The 23384-nt window shown below is 51.7% G+C and overlaps 2 protein-coding genes across 12 annotated transcripts in view; one reads left to right on the top strand and one right to left on the bottom strand.

Annotated features, from left to right (window-relative positions):
* The first annotated feature begins 6711 nt into the window (after positions 1-6711).
* TIMM22 (translocase of inner mitochondrial membrane 22) lies at positions 6712-17186 on the top strand. 3 transcript variants are annotated; one of them, XM_045984568.1, is made up of 4 exons: positions 6712-7212; positions 9311-9507; positions 11170-11242; positions 12557-17186. In XM_045984568.1, the coding sequence occupies exons 1-4, from the start codon at positions 6975-6977 to the stop codon at positions 12721-12723; spliced, it is 675 nt and encodes a 224-aa protein (XP_045840524.1). In that variant the 5' UTR covers positions 6712-6974; the 3' UTR covers positions 12724-17186. The 3 variants fall into 3 exon arrangements, with proteins under 3 accessions (XP_045840524.1, XP_045840526.1, XP_045840525.1); XM_045984570.1 differs by lacking the exon at positions 12557-17186 and adding an exon at positions 11890-12550 and having other exon boundaries at positions 6716-7212; XM_045984569.1 differs by having other exon boundaries at positions 6727-7212; positions 12821-17186.
* ABR (ABR activator of RhoGEF and GTPase) overlaps positions 13525-23384 on the bottom strand; it is a 178540-nt gene continuing 168680 nt past the window's right edge. For 7 of the 9 annotated variants that reach the window (XM_045984558.1, XM_045984557.1, XM_045984564.1 and 4 more), the window contains 5 exons: positions 23215-23354; positions 22038-22172; positions 21009-21114; positions 18813-18960; positions 15412-18148 (listed from right to left, as the gene is read on the bottom strand). In XM_045984558.1, the coding sequence (XP_045840514.1) occupies positions 18059-18148; positions 18813-18960; positions 21009-21114; positions 22038-22172; positions 23215-23354 (619 nt within the window). In that variant the 3' untranslated portion in view covers positions 15412-18058. Of the gene's footprint in view, positions 13884-15411; positions 18149-18812; positions 18961-21008; positions 21115-22037; positions 22173-23214; positions 23355-23384 lie in introns of those variants that run through there. The other 2 variants (XM_045984559.1, XM_045984560.1) reach the window with 2 other exon arrangements.

Here is a 23384-nt window from a genome sequence, read left to right as displayed (position 1 = left end):
CCTCTCCCCTCTCATGCTCTCTCTCTCAAGGAAATAAGTAAATCTTTTTTTTAAAAAAGATTTTATTTATTTACTTGAGAGACAGAGAGAGTGCGTGTGTGCCTGTGAGCATGGGCACTAGCAGGGTGGGAGGGACAGAGGGAGAGAATGTCAAGCAGACTCCCTGCTCAGCTCTAAACCCGATGTGGAGCTCCTCTTGGGGACATCCCATAGGGTTCCCAGGAGGTTCGATCCCACAACCCATGAGATCGCAACCTGAGCTGGAACCAAGAGTCGGTCACTTAACCAACTGAGCCACCCAGGCACCCCATTATCTGTTCCTTTTCTAAAAGCTGGTCTTTTTGGCAGATCCACTGATAAAGGAAATTCCTGGGCAGAGAGTTGAGCCGGGATGTGACAGAAGTCAGGATGAGGGACGGGAAAGTAGGGCACCATCCCCACTGGTTACAACCAGAATTGTGGTGCTTATCTTGCTGGCACCACTTCACAGGTAACTCTGGGGAGTCACCGTTACTATTCTTTTTACTGTTCATGTCATCCCTCAGCAAAGCGAGAGGAGCCTGCAGTTCCTGAAGCTTCTTAACACTTCTCTGAGTTGGAAGTGTGAGGTGCGAGAAAAACAGTATGTGTATTTCCATCGCCTCCAACGAGTCTCGGATCAAACCAGGATCCCAACTCGGCATCACCGTGACCTGATTGCAGACCCAGGCAAAGTGGCTGATTCATTAACCGAGTCTGAAGTGGGTCCCAACAATCCCCACCGCCAGGACTGTTTGCCAAATCTCCGATCGCCTTTTTTTTTTTTTTTTTTTAATTTGACAGACAGAAATCACAAGTAGGCAGAGAGGCCGGCAGAGAGAGGAGGAAGCAGGCTCCCCGCTAAGCAGAGAGGCCGATGCGGGGCTCGATCCCAGGACCCCGGGATCATGACCCGAGCCCAAGGCAGAGGCCTTAACCCACTGAGCCACCCAGGCGCCCCTCCGATCGCTTTTTGTAAGCAAAACCAAAGCAACAGCCTAAGAGATAGTGAGCAAATCTGGATGGCTGGATATGGGTGAGGAAGTAAAACCCCCAAACAATGATGCTGTTAGGGAATTCTGTTCCAGGGCATTAAGACCACCCACCGAAATCAGGCTACAGTCTCAGGATTTGTCACTGGAAACAGTACAGGCTACCTTTGCTCTCAATGGCTATCTTAGGTAAAAGGCAAAAGGGAATTAAGAGATAGGGCTCCTGGGTGGCTCCGTCAGTTAAGTGCCTGCCTTCAGCTCAGGTCAGGTCATGACCTCAGGGTTCTGGGCTCTGTGCTCAGCGGAGAGCACGCTTCTCCCTGGGCCCCTCCCCTGCTCATATGTGCATGAGCCCTCACGCGCTCTCTCTCTCTTTCAAATAAGTAAATAAAATCTTTAAAAAAAAAAGAATTAAGAAATAGTAATAATAATAATAATTGTCCTTGACTGGGGAACAAGGCACAAGTCAAAGAAATGGCCACAGTCAAAGAGTCTGAGTTCATCTCTCCAACACTACAGATCACCAATGATTAAGAATGATTCTGAGCCATCCCTTCTAGATCCAAAAGAGATATGGAAAGCAAACAAACGGGAGTGGAAATGTTCGAATGAGAATTGAATGGGGCCTGAAGCCTTATGTGCCTTCTTGGGCACAAGCTATAAAGGTGATAGGAGATTTTCTCCTGGCACGGCGAAGACTTCTGAGCAGGGAACTAATCACGTTTCTGGGCTGAAAGATCACTCTGGATGGTTTGGAGAAGGGCAAGGCAGTAGATATGAACAACAATTAAAATTCTATTAAGCGAAAACTGACTAGATCCCAGACCATGGCAGTGGCAATGAATTATAAAATGAAGGGATGGATTTGAAAGCTATCTACATGGTACTTAGAGGAATGCAGGAAGCAAGGAGTCGAAGAAAATCGAGTTCAGAGAAGCACGTTCACCTAGATGGGAAACTCAGAAAGAGCAGTTTTGTGGAGGAAAAGAAGTTCTCACTTAGATCAACCAATCCCGGTAGCCCCTAGAAGCTTCTACCTGTGGGTTCGCAAAAAAACCACACACCCTTAGGTAAGCTCTCTGGTTTACCTCTCAGATCTGCTCCCCTGGCCTCAGGGAGCCTGATTGGGAATCTGACCTTTTTCCCCCCCTAAATCCCCCATAGGTACAGGCTCTTCTGTGCTTTCTGAGGTCTCCTATGGGGCTTCTGCTCCCAGTTCACAGGCAAGAGCCTTTCCTGCCTCCTGAGACCTCAGAGAGCCCACCTGGGGCCAAAGTCCCTTCTGGGTAGGGATGGAAACTTGTCTCTAAAACCCAGGCTAGCATCAGCATTCTGAGCCCTGGACCTGCTTCCAATCCAACCAACTCTTCTTGTCCATGGGAGGTTCCCATGTCTGAGCAATTCATTCAGTGCTTGGCCCTTACTCTACTGTCTGATCAGAAGCCTTCCTGCCAGTGTTCCTTGCAGACCACAGTGCTCCTGAATGACAGGCGATGAGCTGTGAAGCAGTTCTAACAGATAATCAGGACTCTGATGCGGGACTCGATACCAGGACCTGAGCCAAAGGCAGACGCTTAACTGGCTGAGTCACCCCCGTGCTCTTAAATAAATAAAATCTTTAAAAACGATAAAAACAAAAGCGCCAGAAGAGCTCCTCAGCTACGTTCTGTCCACACAAGGGATCCCAAACATGGTGTTACATTCATGGAAATAAGAAACACCCCTCCTCTTTTTTATTATTATTAATAATCTCTACACTTAACATGGGGCTCAAACTCACAACCCTGAGATCAAGAGTCACATCCTCTACAAACTGAGCCAGCTGGGCATCCCAGAACCCCTCTCTTTCCAATTATCAGTCAGGAACATTCACCATTTCCTGGGACTTCCCTCCATATTTCCAGCAGTTCATGTCTTACGTTTCTGTCCTATGATCCCCCAATTACTGGTTTCATCAGAAAGGGGAAGGTGTTCTCAGTTTCGAAAGTTTGCTTGTCGTGAGTGCTATGCTGGCAGATATGAACAGTAATAACAACAAAAAAGCTCTGATTTACAGCATGTACTCATCTCTGTGATGCGAACCTTCCCATCATGGCCAACTTCAAGCCACCAACGTGGTGTCACTGATCACAAAGCTGAGAAGAAATGCCAGCCGTATACCATTCCATAGCATTTCTCCCTTCCTTCCTTCTCTTCTCTTCATTTCTTTCTCTTTCTTTCCTTCCTTCTTGATTTTATTTATTTGACACAGAGAGAGTATAAGCAGGGGGAGCAGCAGGCAGAGGCAGAAGAAGCAGGCTCCCCATTAACCAGGGAACCCAATGCGGGGCTCGATCCCCGGACCCTGGATCGTGACCTGAGCCAAAGGCAGATGGTCAACCAACTGAGCCACCCAGATGGCCCTTATTTTATTTTTCTTAAAACAAATAATTTGTCCTTTAAAAAAATTTTTTTCTTGGGGCGCCTGGGTGGCTCAGTGGGTTAAAGCCGCTGCCTTTGGCTCAGGTCATGATCCCAGCGTCCTGGGATCGAGCCCCACGTCCGGCTCTCTGCTCGGCAGGGAGCCTGCTTCCCTTCCTCTCTCTCTGCCTGCCTCTCTGCCTGCTTGTGATCTGTCAAATGAATAAATAAAATCTTAAAAAAAATTTTTTTTTTCCTTAAAGTAATCTCTCCTCCTCTCTCTGCCCGCTTCTCTGCCTGGTTATGATCTCTGTCAAATACATAAATAAAACCTTTAAAAAAATAATAAAGGAATCTCTACCCCCAATGTGGGGCTCAAACTTGCAATGCCAAGATCAAGAGTCATATGCTCTCCTGACTGAGCCAGCCAGGCACCTCCACCCCATTATACTTCTAATAAATCCCTCTCTTGGTGGGAGCTGGCCAGAGTTGGTTTCTGTCGCTTACGATGAAGATAATATTTACTCTGTGGCTTAGAAAATCCTGATCAGAGATCAGAGGAGGCTCTTTCCTATCTGCTAGGCCAGAATTCATTAGTTGACTCCTTTTTTGCTTGTTATTTCTGACTTTTAGAACTTCAACAGATAGGGATCAGTAAAGGAAGTTTTTCGGAAGTCTCAATTTTCTGCCCTCAGTAATAAAGCAGTGATTGTTTATTAACAATCAAATTAACTACACTGCTTTTTCAGCCTTCCTCTAGAAAGGTTTATTTTGTTCCTTTTGCTTCAGAAGTCCAAACAGCAGAGAACTCATCCTGCTTCTCTTAGAGGGGTGGACAGACTGAGGTTCCTCATCAGACACGACTTGACCACTGCTTCCAAGAAGTGGGGTGACTTAACTCTCTTTTGAAAATCCAAATGAGGTCTGCCTGCAAAGGAAACAGGGTACCTAGGTGTGGCAAGAGTAGGAGACACTCCACCAAATATGTGAAGAAACTTCAGACAAGGAGGAAGGAGTCAACAGTGTCAAACGCAGTGGAGAAGTCTAGTAAAATGAGGTCTGAATTAGAAACCGTTTCCAATATAAGTGATTTTCAATCACAACTTTATTTGAGACACTGAAAACTATTACTATATAGATTAAGTATCAACAAGCAGTAAGTCAGCAAAATAATTTAGGATTTGGAGAAAAATGTGTGAACTTTGCAAAACACCTGGGATTTGATACGATCAGATCCCCTCCCATTCAGCACCTACCCTCTGACGTTCTTCAAGTGATGAGGCCTCCCTTCAGAGTGTTCTACTTCCTACAACCTTCTCCATGAATCTAATTCATCTTTTTTATTATTATTCATTTGAGAGAGATACAGACATAGAGACAGAGCACAAGCAGAGGGAGAGGCAGAGGGAGAGGGAGAAGCAGACTCCCTGCTGAGCAGAGAGCCCGACACGGGGCTCGATCCCAGGACCTGGAGATCATGACCTGAGCCAAAGGCAGAGGTTTAGCCACCTGAACCACTCAGGTGTCCCGAATCTAATTCTAATTAATTATCTTTAACTGTCCCTTGTTCTCTGTGACCCACTGTGATGCTCCCCCCATAGCCTTGGAGCCAGGACAGACAAACTGGGGTGGGAAACCAAACTGTAACATGAGACTGTTGGACTCCAGGGCTGGAGAGAGTCCTTAGACTACTGGGCAAAGTTCAGTCCAGGGAAACAGACATGGGAAACCACTTCTCACTTTCAGAACATGCTTGAAGAGGTTCCAGTTTTCCATGGGTGAAACCCATTTCACTTAGGGAGGGAAATGGGTGGGTGGAGAGAGATACCAGACCAGTGTCTGTAACTGTTCTCTCTCCATCTATGATCCAGGCCAAGGATTCAAGGATGTTCCATAAAAGGCTCCCTCCTTCATGGACCTTGGCCATGTGGAATTTCTTCACGTGCTGACCTGGATCTCATCTGAACTCTAATGCAGAATCTTCCTTTGGGGATTGATTATTGCCTCTAAGTAGTTCCATGTGTTAATTATTCAGACCAATCCTTGCTTTCCAAGGCCACCCTACCTGGGATTGGCGGGGGCGGGGGCAGGTCCTACTTTCTCTCAGATCCCACTGGGGCTCTTAAGACCTTGGCATAAATCAGAGCCCTGGGTCCCTCATTTGTCTGAAAGGAAAGGAAGGGTGGTTGGGAGGGCGTGTTGAGTTAGAGGTGCTTATGGGAAACTTCTGGTTCTTGTGTTTATGAGAAAAGTCTGAGCTGGAGATAAAGATTTCAGACTGTTACTGCATTGGAGATGGAGTAGAAGCCACGAGGATGAGTTGCTTAGGTAGAATGAGCTGCGTGAGAACAGAGTAAAGGATGAAGCCCTGAGAGGACCAACAAGAAAAGGCCAGGCAGAGGTGCCTGCAAAGGAGACAGGGTACCTAGGTGTGGCAAGAGTAGGAGACACTCCACCAAATATGTGAAGAAACTTCAGACAAGGAGGAAGGAGTCAACAGTGTCAAACGCAGTGGAGAAGTCTAGTAAAATGAGGTCTGAATTAGATTCAGCAACTGGGAAGTCCTGGGGACCTTGGCACCAGCTCATTCATGGGCTTGGTGTGAACAGTGCTGGCAGGCACAGAGAATTCGGTACTGTTTCCATTTATGTTGTTTTTTAGCTAAAACATCCAAATACATTGCTAGTCTGGAGCAGTGCAATAGCTTGGGATCTCCTTTAAAAACTATGCAAATGTCTCTCTGCGTTCATACAGAGTACTGTCTTACAGTTTACCTTTAGGTTCTGAGTCTGCAAGCTGGTGAACACTTGCATTTCACATAACATAAACGTGGCTTTCGAGGGCAATGCCAGTCCCACGTCACCAGTCCCTCTGACTGCAAAGATTGGCTGGAGTACCAGCCCCAGCCCTTGCGCTCTCCATCCGGCCATTCGGCTCCAACTCCTACACCGTCCCTGCCTTTTCCTACACTTGGCTAGCTTCGCTCGTTTGCTCACTCATTTGTTGGGCCCCTTGTCTCTCCTCAAAGGTGTAATTGTCAAACAAAACATATACCGCGTACATCTATCCATGCTTTCACGTTTACTTACAAAGCACCTTCCACCACTGACCTCTGTAAGGAATGTTTAAGCTGGAAGGGCCGGGGAAGGCGCGTGCGCCCCCTGCTGCAGCCCCGCGGACGCGCTCCCGCTCCCCGCCGCCTCCCGCCGTCGGGCGCCGCCGAGGAGGCAGCAAGGCCAGTGCCCGCGCAAAGCCTCCTGGGAAATGGCTGGCCTGCCAATCCCTGTGCTCACCGCGCCGCATCCCCGGAGAAGACGGCGCTTTTTGGTGACTCTAAATCTTGATGCTACCCAAGCCTGATTCAGTATTCACAAGAGGCTTTGAGTGAACGTGAGATCTCTTTCTCCGGATGCATGAGCGTACTTTGCCGCCGCAGTTTCTTGGACTTGCTCCTTGTGGCGAATCTGCCGTTGCGGCACGGTGGCTAGGCGCGCAGAGCCCTAACGCGAGGCTTGCGGAAGCTGCTTGGGGAAGAACGCCAGGGTTTCTGCGGCAGCCGCAGTCATGGCGGCGACTGCGCCCAGCGCTGGGGGCTCCGCGCCTGAGGCGCCGGGTTCCGCCGAAGCCCCGCTGCAGTACAGCCTTCTTCTGCAATACCTGGTGGGCGACAAGCGTCAGCCCCGGGTCCTGGAGCCCAGTAGCCTGGGCGGGATCCCGAGCCCGAGCAAGAGTGAGGAACAGAAGATGATCGAGAAGGCGATGGAAAGCTGCGCCTTCAAGGCAGCGCTGGCCTGCGTGGGAGGTGAGGCAAGACTGGGGGTGGGGGGCGTTGGGAGGCTGAGGGCTTGGACGGTAGCGGGGTCCTTTGCCAAGACCGCGCGCCTGGGAGGCGAGGAGCCTGTGGACCTCGATCTCGATTGCACCCCTGCCTCGATGCGTGAACTCGAGTAACCCTTCTCTAGGCCCTGAGGTTAGTTTCCGCCTCTGGAAATTGGATCAGAAAGTCGGTACTGTATGGGTCGAGGCCTGGAGGTTGGTTATAAAATGGTCGACTTCATTCATTCATTGATTCGCTTTTAAATAAGCATTCTTTTAAACAAATCGTTACAAGTAACCATCACGTGCTCGGTGGCGAAGCAAGGTAAGAGACGAGAGCCTGGTTCTCCTGAAGCTAAAATTTTAATATATACAGAAGCAAGAGTGTTGGGAAGGAGCCTGGCAGGAAAGTGGGACATAGGGGACAGCAGGTACAAAAGTCTGCCAGGAACCGGCTTCAGGTTTGAAAAACAAATGCCAGTGTGGCCAGTGTGATCAGATGGCAGCGAACAGAGGGGGAAGAAGTCTGGAGCCCGCCCCCGCTTCCCCTTTTTAAACCTTTGAAGGTTTAAATGTTTGAATGTAGGGTCTCCCTCTTGTAAAGAGGTTGTCCACGTTTGCAGATGAATTGAAATCTCAATGAGAATGAAGGACAATCAAACAAATAATATGGTGAGTGCAGATGTGAAGTATAGTAGAAAGGAAAGAGGGTTTTTTTTTTTTTTTGGTTTGGGGAAGGCTACAGGAGGTGAGACTGCCCCTGTATCTTGAAGGATTGAGAGAATGGGGGTAGACAGAAAGGAAGGGAAAAGCCCTTTCAAATTGGGGGTGGAGTTGGGGATTTGGGCTTTTTGCCTTTAGGCATTAGGGCAGTATGATGATCCAGCATGGAGTGTGGTGAGGGAAAGAAAAGTCTGTGGATATGGAGATGGTATAGGGAATTGGCTAAACTGAACCTTGGTGAGGCCTGGGCTGGGTCTTTATTCATCATTATGCCTGACACTAATAAGTCGCTTACGTATTTGTTGAAATGATGAATAAGTCTTTGTTGCTCCAGAGTGGAAATGGTAAAGGTCCTAGACTAGGATACTTGTGAACATAGGTTAGTAGCAGGGGAGCAAATCAGCCGTCAGAAGTGCCCTTGAGGTTTGGAGCTGGAGTGACTGAAAAGAAGGAGCCATAAGTAAGAAAGTCTGGAGGGAAGGTGCCCATGATTTCGTTAAAGATATATTGACCTTGAGGTGATGAGAGGACATCTAAATGGAGATGTCCAGCAGGCTCAGGAAGTTGGGGACAGCAGTGTGTGGTTTGCCTTTTGGTATCTTTGTGACCTTATGGAAGTTACTTAACCTCCCTGAGCCTCAGCCGCTTCAGCTACAGAATGGAGACATTAATAGTATCAACATCACAGGACTATTGTGAAGAATAAAAGAAGCTGTGCCTATAAGACATCAGTAACTGGCGCATAGTTACTGATGTAGTTACTCTGTAGTTACGTCAAGGGAGTGATTTGCAAAGTTGCTAGCTGAATGTATGAGTACAGACAGAGAGAAGGTTAAAGATTGAATCTTGAGGAATGTCAGAAAATGAGAGACCAAAAAAAAAAAGGAAAAGAAAAAGAAAATCAAAGGAGGCTGGGGTACCTGGGTGGCTCAGTCGGTTAAGCGTCTGCCTTTGGCTCAGGTCACGATCCCAGGGTTGTGGAATTGAGCCCAGCATGGGGCTCCCCGCTCAGCAGGCAGCCTGCTTCTCCCTGTTCTCCCATGCTTGTGCTCCCTATCGCTGTCTGTGTCTTTCTCTCAAATAAATAAATGAAATCTCCCCCCCCCCACAAAAAAAAGAGAGGAGGAAGAAATCCAAAGGAAGGTAGGAAGGTAGAGAAGCTGTCAGCAAAATAGTTCCTGGCTTGTGTGATGTGGAAACCAGCTAACTGGAGGGTCTGAGTGTTAAGGTGGAGTGGGAGGGGTAGGTAGGGGTGTCCTCTTTGCTGGTGGCCATCCAAATGTGCTATTCGAGTATGATGACCTCGTTACAGTACCCCAGAAAACATGCCAAAGAAATTTCACTTCTGTGTTTGTTTTTAGGATTTGTCTTGGGAGGTGCCTTTGGGGTGTTCACTGCCGGCATTGATACCAATGTGGGCTTTGACCCTAAGGATCCTTACCGTACGCCGACAGCAAAAGAAGTTCTTAAAGACATGGGACAGAGAGGAATGTCCTACGCCAAAAATTTTGCCATTGTGGGCGCCATGTTTTCTTGCACTGAGTGTTTGGTAGAATCTGTAAGTGTCTCTGCCTTCTGAAAAAGCCTTGCCTGTACCATCTTGCAAATTCCTTTTTTTTTTTTTTAAGTTTTTATTTATTTGACATAGAGAGGGAGAATAAGCAGAGGAAGAGGCAGGGAGAGGGAGAATCAAGCTCCCTGTTGAGCAGACAGCCTGATGCAGGGCTCGATCCCAGGACCCTGGGATCATGACCTGAGCTGAAGGCAGAGGCTTTAACCCACTGAGCCACCCAGCCCCTCCCATCTTATGACTTCTAATGAGAAATGTTTATTAGAAAGCAGATCAGAAATGTCTGATACTTGGTAGATTGAATTTTCATTAAATAGCCCCTAAGGTAAACTTTTTGGGCATTTATTGCCTTTATTTAGGCTTGCATTATTTTTTACTTCTCTTTGTCAGCTAGAAGTTGGTTAATTATTTTATTTTGTAAGTTTGTAAGTTTTTAAAATAGCATACAGTGTAATATTAGTTTCAGGTGTACAATATTATGATCCCACACTTCCATACAATACTCCGTGCTCATCACAAGTGCCCTCCTTAATCCGCATCACCTGTTTCACCCATTCCCCCCTGCCCCCACGCACCTCCCTCCTGGTCACCATCAGTTTGTTCTCTGTAGTTAAGAGTCTGTTGCTTGGTTTGCCCTTCTCTCTCTCTCTTTTTCCCTTTGCCCATTTGTTTTGTTAATTAAATTCCACATGAATGAAATCATATGGTATTTGTTTTTCTGTGACTGACTTATTTTGCTTAGCATAATACTCCCTAGCTCCATCCATGATGTCTCAGATGGCAAGATTTCATTCTTTTTTATGGTCTGAGTAATATTCCTGTGTGTGTATATATCTTCATCACATCTTTATCCATTCGTCAATAGATGGAAACTTGGGCTGTTTTCATAATTTGGCTATTGTAGATAATGCTGCTATAAACATTAGGATGCATGTATCCCTCTGAATCGGTATATTTGTTTTCTTTGGGTAAATACCTAGCAGTGTGATTGCTGGATTGTATGGTAGAGTTCCTTTTTTTTTTTTTTTTTTAAAGATTTTATTTTTAAGTAATTGCTATACCCAACATGGGGCTCAAACTCCTAACCCTGAGCTCAAGAGACACACACACTACGACTGAGCCAGTCAGGCGCTCCAGGAGTTCTATTTTTAACTTTCTGAGGAACCTCCATACTGTCTTCCAGAGTGATTGTACCAGTTCTTATTCCCACCAGCAGTGCAGCGGGGTTCCTCTTTCTCCATGTCCTCCCTGACACCTGTTGTTTATTGTGTTTTTAGCCATTCTGACAGGCGTGAGGTGGTAGCTCATTCAGTTTTGATTTGCGCTTCCCTGGTGCTGAGTGACGTTGAGCATGTTTTCATGTGTCCGTTCCAAGTTGGTGAATGATTTTGACCTTGAGACTTACTGGGGAACCAGAGAAGAGATCTGGATTACTTCTCAAGTGGCACACTTGGTTTCGGCACTCTGGTACCGCCTGCAGGAAGCACCCATGAACACATTCACATTTTAGGAACTATATTTTGGAAAGCAAAAGCAAAAAGGATTAGGTTTCCTTTGGGGAGGGACTGAATCAGCCCTGTGTTTTTTTTTCCCTTAATCATCTTGTGTGGCTTGTTTCTCTGGCTCTAAACTGCACTTCTCCGCCCACAGTACCGGGGAAAATCGGATTGGAAGAACAGTGTCGTTAGTGGCTGCATCACTGGAGGAGCCATCGGTTTCCGAGGTTAGTAAACAACTCTCGCATGGTTTTCTTTGTGGCCTTGGACAGCGTGCGGTAGTTGACGTTTCCAAACACGAGTGCTCCGGGGACAGCCCAAGGCATATGTGGACACTTGATACTCTTCTAAGTAAATCACGTTTACTTCCACATTAACTTAATTTCAGAAACTTCTAGTATCTAGATCGGGGTTTTTCATCGTTGGCATCGTGAACCACATAAATCTTTGGTGGAGGGAGAGTGGGGCTTTCCTGTGCGTTGTGGGATGTTCAGCAGTATCCCTGGCCACTTACCCACTAGAAGCTGGTGGCATCCCTTCGTTTTGACAATTTAAAGTGTCTCTAGACATTGGCAAATTCCCCCAAGGGACGGAATCACCCATGGCTGAGAACCATAGAAAGATCTAGATTTTAGAAAAAAGAACTGCCCTCACATTGAAATGATGGGAAGAGCTTCCTCCCAGTAAGGAATTCCAGAAGTGTATTGATCTGTAGGTTAGGACAGAAGCATGGCTAGGTTTCGTTCAGCCCCGGAGAGCCCACTGTCCAAATGGCGCTGCTGAACTCTCAGGTCTGTGCATTTCAAGTAATTCAGACATTTTTTTAATACTATACAATTGTCAGTATAAGTTCTATGGTAATGTCTTTCTGCAGTTAAGGATTCTTAGACTTCTACCCCCTGAAAGCCTGATAGGAGTATTCTGGAAGTGTCCGGTTATCAGCAGTAAACAACAAAGAAAACAGTTCTCTGCACTTCTGTCAGCGTGCCCATCAGGAGTGCGGTTTGGAGGGGGGCACCTGGGTGGCTCAGTCAGTTGAGTGTGTCTGCCTTTGGCTCAGGTCGTGATCCCTGGGTCCTGGGATCTAGCTCCAAGTTGGGCTCCCTGCTCCGTGGGGAGCCTGCTTCTCCCCCTGCCTCTCTCCCTGCTTGTGCTTTCTTTCCCTCTCTCTCTCAAATAGAAATAAATAAATAAAAACTTAAAAAAATAAAAAAGGTGCGGTGTGGGGTGTCAGTGACCTGACTCTCCTCCTCGTGGCTGTTGGGCCACTCTCCCTCTGCCGTGCCCTGATTTACCCAAAACAAAGAGCCTGTTTTCTCCTCCTCAGAGACACAGGATGATTTGCTGTCATTAAAAGCTGCTTCTCCTCGGACAGGCACTTGTGATTTGTAGAGTAACTTTTCCTTTGGTCTTCCCATCGCTCAGCTGTCAGGGACATTGAGAAGCTCAGCTCCCTCCAGGATTGCTTTGATCACCTTCCCAGGAATTCATTTCATAAACAAGTCAGGGTTAACAGGCCATACGCTTTCACTTGCTTCCAGGGGCTGGTTCTCTTAACCAGTTTCCTGCCTGTGAGGGGCTATTTCGTGAAACTGGAAATCGTCATCTTTTGGAACGAGAAAAGCCGAATGCAGAGCAGATAAAGCCCACTGGTGTAGCCTGTGGACACGGCTTCCTGGAAGTCTTACACATCCCGTGGCTCGGCTGACTGACTTAGAAGCTTGACACGGGCATCCCTGTCGCCGTGGCCAGGCAGACTTCTGTGTCTGTCCCCGCAGGTAACGTCATTTCTGTTTGCTTCACAGCGGGCTTAAAGGCCGGGCTCCTCGGGTGTGGCGGTTTCGCTGCTTTCTCTGCTGCCATTGATTATTACCTCCGGTGAGAGAGCCTGCCTCCAGGGAAGGACACTGCCGGCCCAGCATCGGAGCTGCTCGGTGGGGGCCACGCTCTGTCCACTGTAGGGCACTGGCTTCAGAGACCGCAGACTTTTCCCCTCAGACCGCTGGTGTCATGAGGGAGCCACCTGCCTCCGCCTCCAAGGAGCCACATGCTCTGTTCCCGGGGTGGGCAGTGTGCTGCGCCAGCCTCTCTGAGGCAGATCAGCAGTGTGCTGACTGGTAGGAATTAAGCTCCCCAAAGGTTCCATCCTGCCCATAGCGGGCCTGCAGGCAGTTCGGGGCGGTGGGACCAGAGGGGACTGAACTCGTACCAGCAGGCTCTTCTACTTTGGAACTCCGCGCGGTCAGCCATGTCACATGGCAGGGCAGAGTAAATTTACACCACCTGACCCATTATGTGTTTTGTGGTCTGCTGTCTTTGTTTAAAAAAATTAGATTACAGTTTAAAAGGGTTAGTTTTGGTGGGGGGAGTAAGTCTTTAGAGCCGTCCCAGGAGCCAGTGGTCCTGTCCCCCCTCTTCCACTTCCCATTACAAACAATAAAGGCCGTTCATACCACAAAATAAATGAATCAGTAAAAGGTTGGTTGATTTTTATTTTCAGATTCCACGAATCCCAAAAGTGGTGCCAGGTGGCCCAAAGATCGGACATCTGGAGGGAGAGTGAGAAAGCTCCTGTGAAGTGTGGGAATGTTCGATTCTCGGGGTATGCAGGGTAGCGTTCCTCTGACACTGTTCCTTCAGGCAGGGCCTGCCCTGCAAGCAGCCCAGCCGGGCCATGTCCTGGGATATGTTGAAATTCCATGCATAGGCCCTGGCCTCTTCTAAAAACCCTGCTGTGGGCTGGTTGATGGGAATGCCTGCAGTCCTGGCCACACTGGTTTTAGGCTCTGACCGCTGGACCAGGCCCAGCTCAAGGACACGGCGTGCGGAGTCCTGCTGTGGTCCTCCTGGTGGGTCCCTGAGCAGCGGCTGGTGAAGATCAGACAATGGTGAGGGGCTGTTCTCCACTATCCTTGGTCTGTGGTATCAGGGTTTTTTTGTTTGTGTTTTTTAACATATTAGTGTTTTTTTTAATTTGACCCAGGGGCCTTTTTCTGACAACAGAAGCTCAGCCTAATTGTGTGCCCCGGCGCAAAAAAATAGGCTTTAATGGTTGGGATCTGCTGTGAGCACTTCTTCGTTCTGGTCCTGTGGTAAGGACACGAAGGGAATGAGCTTAGGCTCTCCCTTGGGGCCAGAGGACAGGCTCGTTGGGCTGCATGATTCCAGCAGCCTGCAGCGAGCGGTGATGGCTCCTGTTCTCTGCTGTGTGCTGACTCCTTCACCCTTTTTTGCGTTCTCCCCTTTTTCTGCGGTCTTCTAGCTTATGCCCCCTTAACCAGAATTCAGACGTGGCTGAGATGTTCAGATGTCCCAGGTGTGTGTGTATGTGAGTGATAATGTCAAAGTCAGCCGGTCACACCTTCCTCTCGCCACGCCTGCCACCGCCTCTGCAATGAATGTGAGCTAAGCTCGCTCGGGGCATACATCCTTCTGTGGTGAATTCTAAGTTATATCCAGCCCAGTCTCGCAAGTATGAGGCTTCGTTGCTCCCAGCCCAGCTGGAGTATCCTCAGAGGTCTGGGAACAAAGCTAGGAGTGTTTTCCTATACTGTTCCGAAATAAGTCACCTGTAAGCACCTTGAGAGCATGGGTAAATGCTCCTGCCTGGCAGCTGTCAAAGTACCCGGATGCCTGGCATCTTCCCCCAGGCAGCCTAGCAAGGAGGGTCGAATATGCCCAGCGAGTACCAGGAATGCTGCCTGTATGACTGCCTTGGAGCAGATGAGCCCTGGGGCTGTCCGTAGCCATCACTTCAATAAGCCAAGCATTGTCCACACTGGCTATTCAATCAAGAAAGGAGATGAATAGTTTCCTGTTTTAGATGGCTAAGGAGTCAGTATGAGCTCATAAACCAAACACCAATTTTCAGAGACATCTGGTCCTGATCTCCAGAATAAACATAGTGTCCAATGGCTTAGACTGGTGGGAACCCGTATTAACCCCACCGACTCTCCTGAAGGGAGGCTGGGCCCCCTAGGGGATCCAGCCTGTCCAACTGTCAGACTAGGCCAAAAGGCTGCCCCAAAGACGCCCACTTCCAAGAAAAATGCAGGGAAGAGTTTGCATAAAATAAGAAGTCTCCACTTAGACTGAGCACTTTCTGCCATCTCTCGAAGGGATGTTGATGGCCAGGTCTTGGTGGGACCTTTGTCCTTCATGAAAGGAATCTGGCTGGTGCCTGACTTGGAGGCCACTGTGAACCACAAGGAGGGGGCTCACCACCCCCCCCCCCCGCCACAAACTGCCACAGTCCCCATAGGGTGAAGGGAAGCTCAGGGGAAGTTAACTAGGTGCACAGATCGCTGGAAACACATGTGGACGCAGCTGGAAGTTAAATATTTAGATTGGTGGTCTTCCTGGACTACTGAGTATACAGATGTCCACACCACAGGGCTGAGTTGTGTGCAAATGTTGGGGCTTTGCATTTTTTTTTTATTAACATTTTCCTCTCACGTGGTTTACATCAATTTATAATAATCTACATAAGTTGAAACAGAACATAGACAAAAAAAATATATCCTTACCAACTTATTAAACTCAGATATTAATAAAGGTTCCCATCCTACCTGTATCAGCAAAAACTGGCAGCCCACAGCCATTGCCAGCAGGGACAGGCATCCCGGCACTCCCATGGCCTGTCTGCTGGCCTCCTGTTGGCACAGCCTGCCCTGCTGGGCACAGGGGCCAGGGGTGCTGGGCTGCACAGTCCCTGACTCTTGGGAGAACCCATGGATGGGCTCCTTCCTTGGTGCAGCTTTGTCCTTGTCTGGTACCTGCCCTTCCCCACCCTGGGGGTGGAATTTATAAATATTCTGAGCCTTTTGCATTTCTCAGCCCCTCCAGCCTTCCTCCCTAAGCAAGCTTGGGGGCTGCGGTAGCTACCTGATTCCGAGAAGCAAGCCCCTCATTTGGGGGAGGCGGGAGGCACCCGTTTGGGGCTATAACTAGTTGTAGCTGGGCCTCCAGGTCACTCCCATCAATGGCTCTGGAAGCAAGATGCCACACACCAACTCCTGAGTGCTGGACACAGACTCCAGGGAGGATCACACGCTGGAATGTTTGACCCAAGTGGTGGTCTTTCTCCACCTCTTGTCCCAGGGCACGGGGCTCCTTGCTAAGCCACTTACAGGCAGCTATGTGATCAGAACCGTTTCACTCCTCTTAGGCATTTCTTTCCTCTGATGTGCACAGAATGTGTACCGTTCTGCCCAAGACTGGGCCATGGGTATAAACACAAGAGAGGACCCCGTGTCTCATGAGCCAATGCTATGGCTTCAGGGCCCGCAAATCATTCTTTAAAACGTAGCCCTGAGCACAAGCTTAAGAAGCTGTTCTCTCCAATTCTGAGGCCCTAGAGTCTGCTCTCTGCCACCTAGGTGAGCCAGAAAGCCATGTGCCCAAGCCCCCGCCACCAGGGAGTGTTTGTTCTCCCGGGCCAACTGCCCTGTGCTGGCAGCTACTGCTCATACGGGAGGAAACTGCACTGGGAGTATCCTTCCCATTCGTTCCGGTACAGAGAAGTGGGGCTCAGCACTGGGACTAGAACCTGCCGATCCTCTACTCCAGAGCAGAGTGTAGGCAATGAACGTCTCTAGCAAAACCCAGCCCCTAAGAGAGGCAGGTGCCTGTTACTCCCCACCGTCTAGAGTTCCCTAGAGCTCCCCCAAAGGCCGCATCTGGAAGCTGCGGGGGGGGGGGGGGTGTATGTGGCAGCACCATGGGGGCTGGCTACTGGGGACAGCGCGGTCTCTGCCAGGCCCCAGAGCACACATGGCCGTGGGGGCCGCCCTGTGGCAGTGCGTGGCTGCAGAGGACTATACAGTCTAAGGCAAAGGCACCGCAGGGTAGGCGGGGTGCCAGGAAGGGCTGCCTCCTAGATGGAGCCTGCCTGTTTCTGGACACCTGCTTCAGCCATATTGCTACCATCCCAGAGACCTGGCTCCCCTAACAAAGCCACTATAATGTTTTGCTGCTGAGAGCCGCTTTCCCCCAAATCCGGGCCCCCAGTGCTCCGTGGCACTCCTCGGAATGTTCCACCTGTCCCACTTGCTCAGTGGCCCGACCCTCCTGCCTCCCCAATTCCTGACCCTCTGGCTCTCTTGATATCAGGTCACTTGTAAGTCTTGCCACTCAAAGGAAATAGAACACCAGGGGAGAAGGAACTGAAAAGCAGAAGAAACAGTCAAAGATGCCTCACTAGGAGGCGAGAGATCGAACAGATAAACCCCAGAAATGGAGATTGTCAGGTGGAAATTGCAGAGATCGGGTCTCTAGCTCTGTGCTAAGCTGAGGACTCGTGTGCGGCTGTCTCCCTGTCCAACATTTGCACAGGCAGCAAGGCCAAGCAGGTGTGCTTCCACAGGCGGAGGACGGGGTTGGGGATGGGGGGAGGCCCGGGAGGGAAGGCAGCAAGCACACAGCCTTGGACGGACCACTGCTGCCACCACTGCCCGGGGCTGCCTCAAGTTTCAGAGTGATGGAGTGAAAACCAAGGCTGCACATGCATGTGGGCAGACCGGGAGGAAGGGGAGGGTGGAGGCAAACCGAGGGGACGCTGCCCGGAGACTGCAATCTGGGAGCAGGGCCAGGAGAGGATAAGCTGGCCGGAGTTACACAGCGCAAAATAAAAGCCCTTGGACTGGACTGGTGGCAGGGGTGGGGGGAGAAGAAAGTGCTGGAGGAAATGAAAGAACAAAGCAGGCAGTCCGTATGCCCATACTGGGTCGGTCACTACCATTTCTGCATGACAAATAGACAGGAAACAATCCCCCCCGACGGCATGGGGCAGGAGACACAACTAGAGGGACAGAGGGCAGGGCCCGGGATGCGCGCGGCGGTGAGGCTGGGGGGCTGGGGCAGCTGGCTTTGTACAAGGTGGCACGGAAGATGCAAGTATTCCAGTTCCTGGAAATCTGCGTCCCTTGGAGTCTATAGAGTGCTGGGTGTGGGAGTTTTCTATTGGAGTCTTTCAAGTCTGGTTGGGTCCCCTGGCCAGAGAGGTTGGCCTGGGCCGCCCCCCCTGCAGCGGCTCCCACCTTGGGCTACACGTCGGTGGAGAAGTACAGTGTGTTCCGCTTCAGTTCTGCGAAGGAAATGGGGGGGTGCTGCAGGTAGTAGAGGAGGACCTGGACCTGTGAGGGGACAGGGAAGACTCAGCAGGGCTCTCCTGGCCCTCCTCCGATTGGGCGAGAACTAGCAGTCCCGGGCTGGGGTCCCCTCTGTGCCACCCCCTCCCTGCTCTCAGGCCATCTCAGGCTGCTTCGCCTCCCCCCTCTACCCCCTGGCAGTCCGGGTGTGTGTGTCAGTGGGCATCAGTAGAGGACACCGCGGGGTGGAGGCCTGGGCAGCCTGGGGCCGCTTCCCCAACTTTTGGCTTTGGCTGGGCGGGCCCTGCCTCCAGACTGGACTCTGACCCAGATCTTGTAGGGACAGATTTCAGAGAAGCTTCCTCACCCTGGAAGCAATCTTAGAGCTTCCACAGCGGAGGACAAGGCTCCCAGAGGTCTCCCGGGCCCCTGTGCTTGCTGTCCAAGACTGCGGCGCTCCCAGGACTGCAGTCGGTGCCGGGACGTGTGTTCTTTGGGCCTCTGGTCTAGGCTCACGCCTTTCGTTTTGGACTCGGAGGCAGGACTGTCCGGAGCCCTGCCTCCCTGGTGACATCCTACTGACTGTCCACCCAGCTGCTCAGCAGGGCTGGGCTGGGCTGGGGGACTCCGAGCTGTTCTCTCTCCGCCCCTGTGGGGAAGCCCACTGCGCAACGCGACCAGCCGTAGGCCCGGACCCTGCCGCTGGTACCTGTGCCATGACATCATGGGACCAGATGTCTGCGGCCGACGTGAGGTGTGCTTTGCTCTCCACTTCTGAGGGTCTCAGTAACGTGGGGCCAAACACAGTAGCCAGGTTGTGAAGGGACATTTTGTTGATGGGTTCCTTCTCAGCAACCCTGGAAAGGGTGGGGGAAGGGAGGGGGAAAAAAAGTCATTTCTCAGCAGCCATTCAGAGTTCCAGATGCTTGGCCTTACCTATGAGAACTCCTGGAAGGACTCCCAGAAGGTAGGTACTAGCCTCTCTCTCCTCTGAGGGTAGAGACCTCTTGGTAGGGAGGGACTAAGCCAAGGGACCAAGTCTCCAGCTATGTCCCAGGATGTTCCTCTATTAGATTCCTAGCTCAGGGCCATCCCTTGATGGGAAATAGCCAAAGCCAGAAGGACCTACTCCTAACTCCTTCTCCTTGAGGATGATGTCATTCCTAACTCAAGAACTTTCCCTGCAGGAGCTCCTGCTCATCACAGCCCTATGGGGAGGTCATTATCATCACCACCGTACAGACGAAGACACCAAAGAACACAGGTGTGACATGGTTTGCCTGAGTCACACGGCTAGCCAGTGACACAGCTGGGATCTGACTCCACGCAGTCTGCCTCCAGAGCCCGTGCTCCCTGGGTCAGCCAAGCTGCCCCAAGTGACCTGGAGTGGGGGGTGACGGGAGGGGGCCGGAGATCCAGTAGCAGTCGTTAACTAGACCTGAGGCTCCGCCCGCTGTGCTGACACAGGACGACCCTAACCCCAGATGGAGCCTGGGGGCTGTTCTTCCATACTTTTCCAGAAAGGTCTTCCTCCCGGGACCCCAGAGTTACCTCCCTGTGGATCTTTCTCTGCTTCTCTTGCGTAATAGGCCACATGCTCAGTAGATATTTCCCCTGAGTGACAGCAGGGGCTGCCATCTGTGGCTGGCGTCCAGGAGGACCCAGTACCACCCAACATGTCACAGAGGCTCTGGGCCTTCCTCGGGCCTAGGAAATGTTTCTGGGGTTGAGAGCACTCACTCCGAGCAGCACCCCCCACTCCCCCACTCCCAGCTACACGGACGTGCATGCTGACTGCGCTGGAGACGGGCAGACATTGCCATGCCAGGAGGCAGCTTGGAGCTGGCCAAGCCCCCCTCCACACACACACACACACACACACACACCAGCCAGGGGCCCAGATGTGGGAACAGACTGTGCCCAGTTCCCAGGGTGGAAAACCTAATGAATTTTCCCCTCCCACTCCTCCTCTGTGTGTCCTCCCCACAGTGCTCGCCAAACTATGGGAACCGGTTGGGGCTTCAGTTCTGGCCAAACCAGAGGAAAAATGTCTCATAATGGGAAAAACAAGACAGCAGCCCCAGGCATTTCCAGGTCTCCACTGGCCCTCCAGAGCTGGCCTGGCTGAGCCACAGCCTGGAGCCACAGCCCGGAGCCCGGGCCCACGGGTGAGAACCTGGCTCCTGGAGGAGCGGGCCCACCAGTAAAGTTTTCCTCCCCATTTACACCCGGACTGGTGCTGGGGCTCAAAGGCGAGTGACAAGGACCCTGGAAGGGCTGGTTTCAGTTCTAAGCTTGGCTGCAGGCATCGGCTTGAGCAGCTCTTGGCTGGACCCCACGACAGAAGGGGTGGGGGAGAAGGTGGGAGGGGACTTAGCTTAGGACTGGGGACATGTGCCTTCTGAGGACAGAGCTGTTGCCAACCCCAATCAAACTCCTCCTGTGCTGGGGCTCAGTTTCCCTGTTAGATGAGGTGTAGGTCAAGACCAGCGGGTTGCAAAGTACTGACCCTGACCCACGATGAACACACTTCCTGTTACAACCCAGGACACATGACCGTGTGTAACAGAACAGAACGACGTGCACACTACTGCTTGCGGCCTTCCCTTTACAACTGGGAAGTGGACTGAATGACCACAGATTGCAAAAGCCATCGACAGTCCTTGGCTCTGGCCCTGCCGATACGGGAGGTTGCTATTAGGACCCTGATATTTCTCAAAACAGAAGAATTTGGAGGCAAGAGTTTGAAAAGCAAACTTTCACCCTGTGATGGGTGACCCAGCAGAAGCCACCGCCTAAGAGGAAGAGCCAAGGAGGTGGATCCCCCAACGAAAGTGGCCTCCCCAGTAGGGAGGGGCCTGCCCTGGACTCCCTGCCCCCTCCCCATACCAGCCCGAGTTGTTACCTTTTCAAGTGTTCCAGCAGGAAGAGGAAGGTGATGAGGTTGGGGTCAGGCAGGGTGCGGAGTAAGTGCATCATGCAGTTTTCCTTGGCAGCAGGGTCCGACAGGGCTGTGGAGGGGGGAGAGCGGGGCAAGGCTGAGGCTCGGCTCCTGGGTGGGGAGGCCCGAGCCAGTGCCCCCCCCCCCCAGGGTCTGGAGGCTGTGGGACCCTGAGGGAGAGCCCAGGTTGCAGGGGTGAGGGGAGCAGACCCTGTAGGGAAGGAAGGGCCTGGTATCTTCCCAAGGGTGGGCTATGAACAGCTGGTTCCTGTGGAAGCCCCCTCACCAAAGCTCAGTCAGGAAGCACGCTGGTGGGGATTGAGTGCCCTCCCGCCACTCCCGCATGTGCCTTCGCAGCTCTGGTCATAGCCTGTCCCTGGTCTAGGGGGCTAAGTTTAAGGCAATGAGAATACTGCTTTGAATGTTTCCTCTCTTTCAACTGCCTCTGATGCTAGAGCAGGCAATGGACAACCTTCCACGGGGTTCCTTGCTTCCTGTGGTGGCTGAAGCCCTGACCTGACCCTGGAGGAGGCAGCAGGGAGAAAGGGGGGAGGCAGGAAGGAGGTGCCCAGGTGCCCCGCTTCATCGCTGCCCAGGGCATCAGTGGGAGCGAGAGAGTGCTCCTCTGGAAGGCTGGGTTCCGGCCAGCTCTGGTACACTCCAGCCAGGCTTGTCTTTGGCTCGGGACGCTGGCCCTGGCCACCCACCTCAGGGCACATTTCCCGGGATGCTTGGCTTTCCAAGCAAGGAGGTCAGTATCTGGGGAGGAAGCCCAGAGGGCAGCCCATGGGGACAAGAGGGGAGGGAGGCAGTCAAGAGAGGGTCCAGGCTCTGCCTCAGGCCCCAGTGGGTCACACCCCACTCTCTGGGCCATTCAGCCGCGCCAACCCAGAGCACTGGGCAGATCCACAAGCAAGGGGAGCCACGGGTCTCCCGCTCTTTGCTGTCAGGAAGGCCCGGCTCGGCGGGGCCCTCGGTGCCCCAAAGCCTCACCGATGCCCTCCATGAAGGCTGGGTAGAGTCGGTCTGTGAGGAGGGGTTCGGGCAGCTCCCGGAAGTAGAGCTTCAGGGTGCCGGCAATGGCATTGATGTCCATGTCACTCAGCATCAGCAGGATGTCCTTGTTATCTGCAGAGGATGTGGACTGTCGGGAGTGCACCCACTCTTCCATGCAGTCCTCAGCTAGGCAGGGGCGGGGTGGTGGGCCCTGCTCCATCCCGCACCCACAGCTGGGGAAGCCCCCACCCACTCCATCTCTGCCCTGGTCTTGCCAGGAAAGGCAGGAAGTAGGTACAGCGCCCACAGGTAGTGTGTGACTCAGCCCCATTCTCCATCCAGAGTCCTGCAGAGTCCTCACACCACATAGCAGACACCCTCTCTGGAACCTCCCTACCACTAAGCCTCTCTCTGGAAGGCCCTGCACATTTTTTACATGAAAAATCATGTTCCGACAAAGCCTCAGCTTCCAGGTTGCACAGAGGACCCGTATGCCGGCACATCCCTAGCCCCTCACCCCAGGCTTCCTGAACGCAGGCCCCTCCCTCGGCTCCCTTGGAATCAGCCGTGCCTGCCCAATTCAGGCTTCCTGGCTACCACAGCACGAACTTGCATGATGGGGGAAAGAAAAACCAGAGAGGGCAGCCCCCACCACGGAGGAATTTACGGAGGGAGACAGCAGTGCTCCTCCCAAAGGGCCCTTGTTTAGGGCTCTGGAGATAGCAGAGGGGACCCCGAGCCAGCCGGCCCGGGTTCAAAGCCCTTCTGTTTCCTTCCAGTCCCCCAGGCACCACAGAGCTAGCAAGAAAGGCAGAAACACTGGAATAAGAAAGATCTGAGTTGAAAGAAGGCTCAACACCTATAAGCTGAGCAACGCTGAACAAGTGACCTGGCCTCTCTGAGCCTCCATTCCTCTTCCGCAACAGTGGATAAGAGACGGGGGCGGAGGGGTACTGTTTACATGAGCAAACACAGGCAGTCCCTGCATCAGACTCAGAGATGGCCCACCGCACACCACATGGGACTGTGGTTCACACAACAAGGCTCTTCCACTATCGGTGACTTGGGGCCTCTCTGTGGAAAAAGGCCTCTGGTGCTCCTGGGCTCCCAGAGCAGCCTGCTGGGCCCCTAAGAGCACCCTCTCCCCACTGATGCCCGGGCCTCCCACACTCACTGGCATCAAAGGCGGCCTTCAGTGCCTGGATGTCCGTGGCCACCCCTGATATCCGGTAGATGCCGACCTCCTCGATGCCCCGCTTCTCCACCTCCTCCACACACTGCCGCACGATGTAGGGTACCTTGGAGCGCTCCCGCCTGGTGGGGAGGGGCTGTGAGGGGGGGGCG

Source organism: Meles meles, chromosome 18, assembly GCF_922984935.1.
Source record: "Meles meles chromosome 18, mMelMel3.1 paternal haplotype, whole genome shotgun sequence".
Taxonomy (NCBI): Eukaryota; Metazoa; Chordata; class Mammalia; order Carnivora; family Mustelidae; genus Meles; species Meles meles.
Note: the sequence above shows the minus strand (reverse complement) of the source record. Positions and strands in the feature narration are given on the sequence as shown.

What these genes read in the sequence shown, in the direction of transcription:
- TIMM22 (XM_045984568.1), top strand. Translation starts at nt 6,975, where the DNA reads ATGGCGGCGACTGCGCCCAGCGCTGGGGGCTCCGCGCCTGAGGCGCCG. An exon ending in CTGAGTGTTTGGTAGAATCT is followed by an intron (nt 9,508 to 11,169) that starts GTAAGTGTCTCT and finishes CTCCGCCCACAG; the next exon opens with TACCGGGGAAAATCGGATTG. An exon ending in AGGAGCCATCGGTTTCCGAG is followed by an intron (nt 11,243 to 12,556) that starts GTTAGTAAACAA and finishes ACTTGCTTCCAG; the next exon opens with GGGCTGGTTCTCTTAACCAG.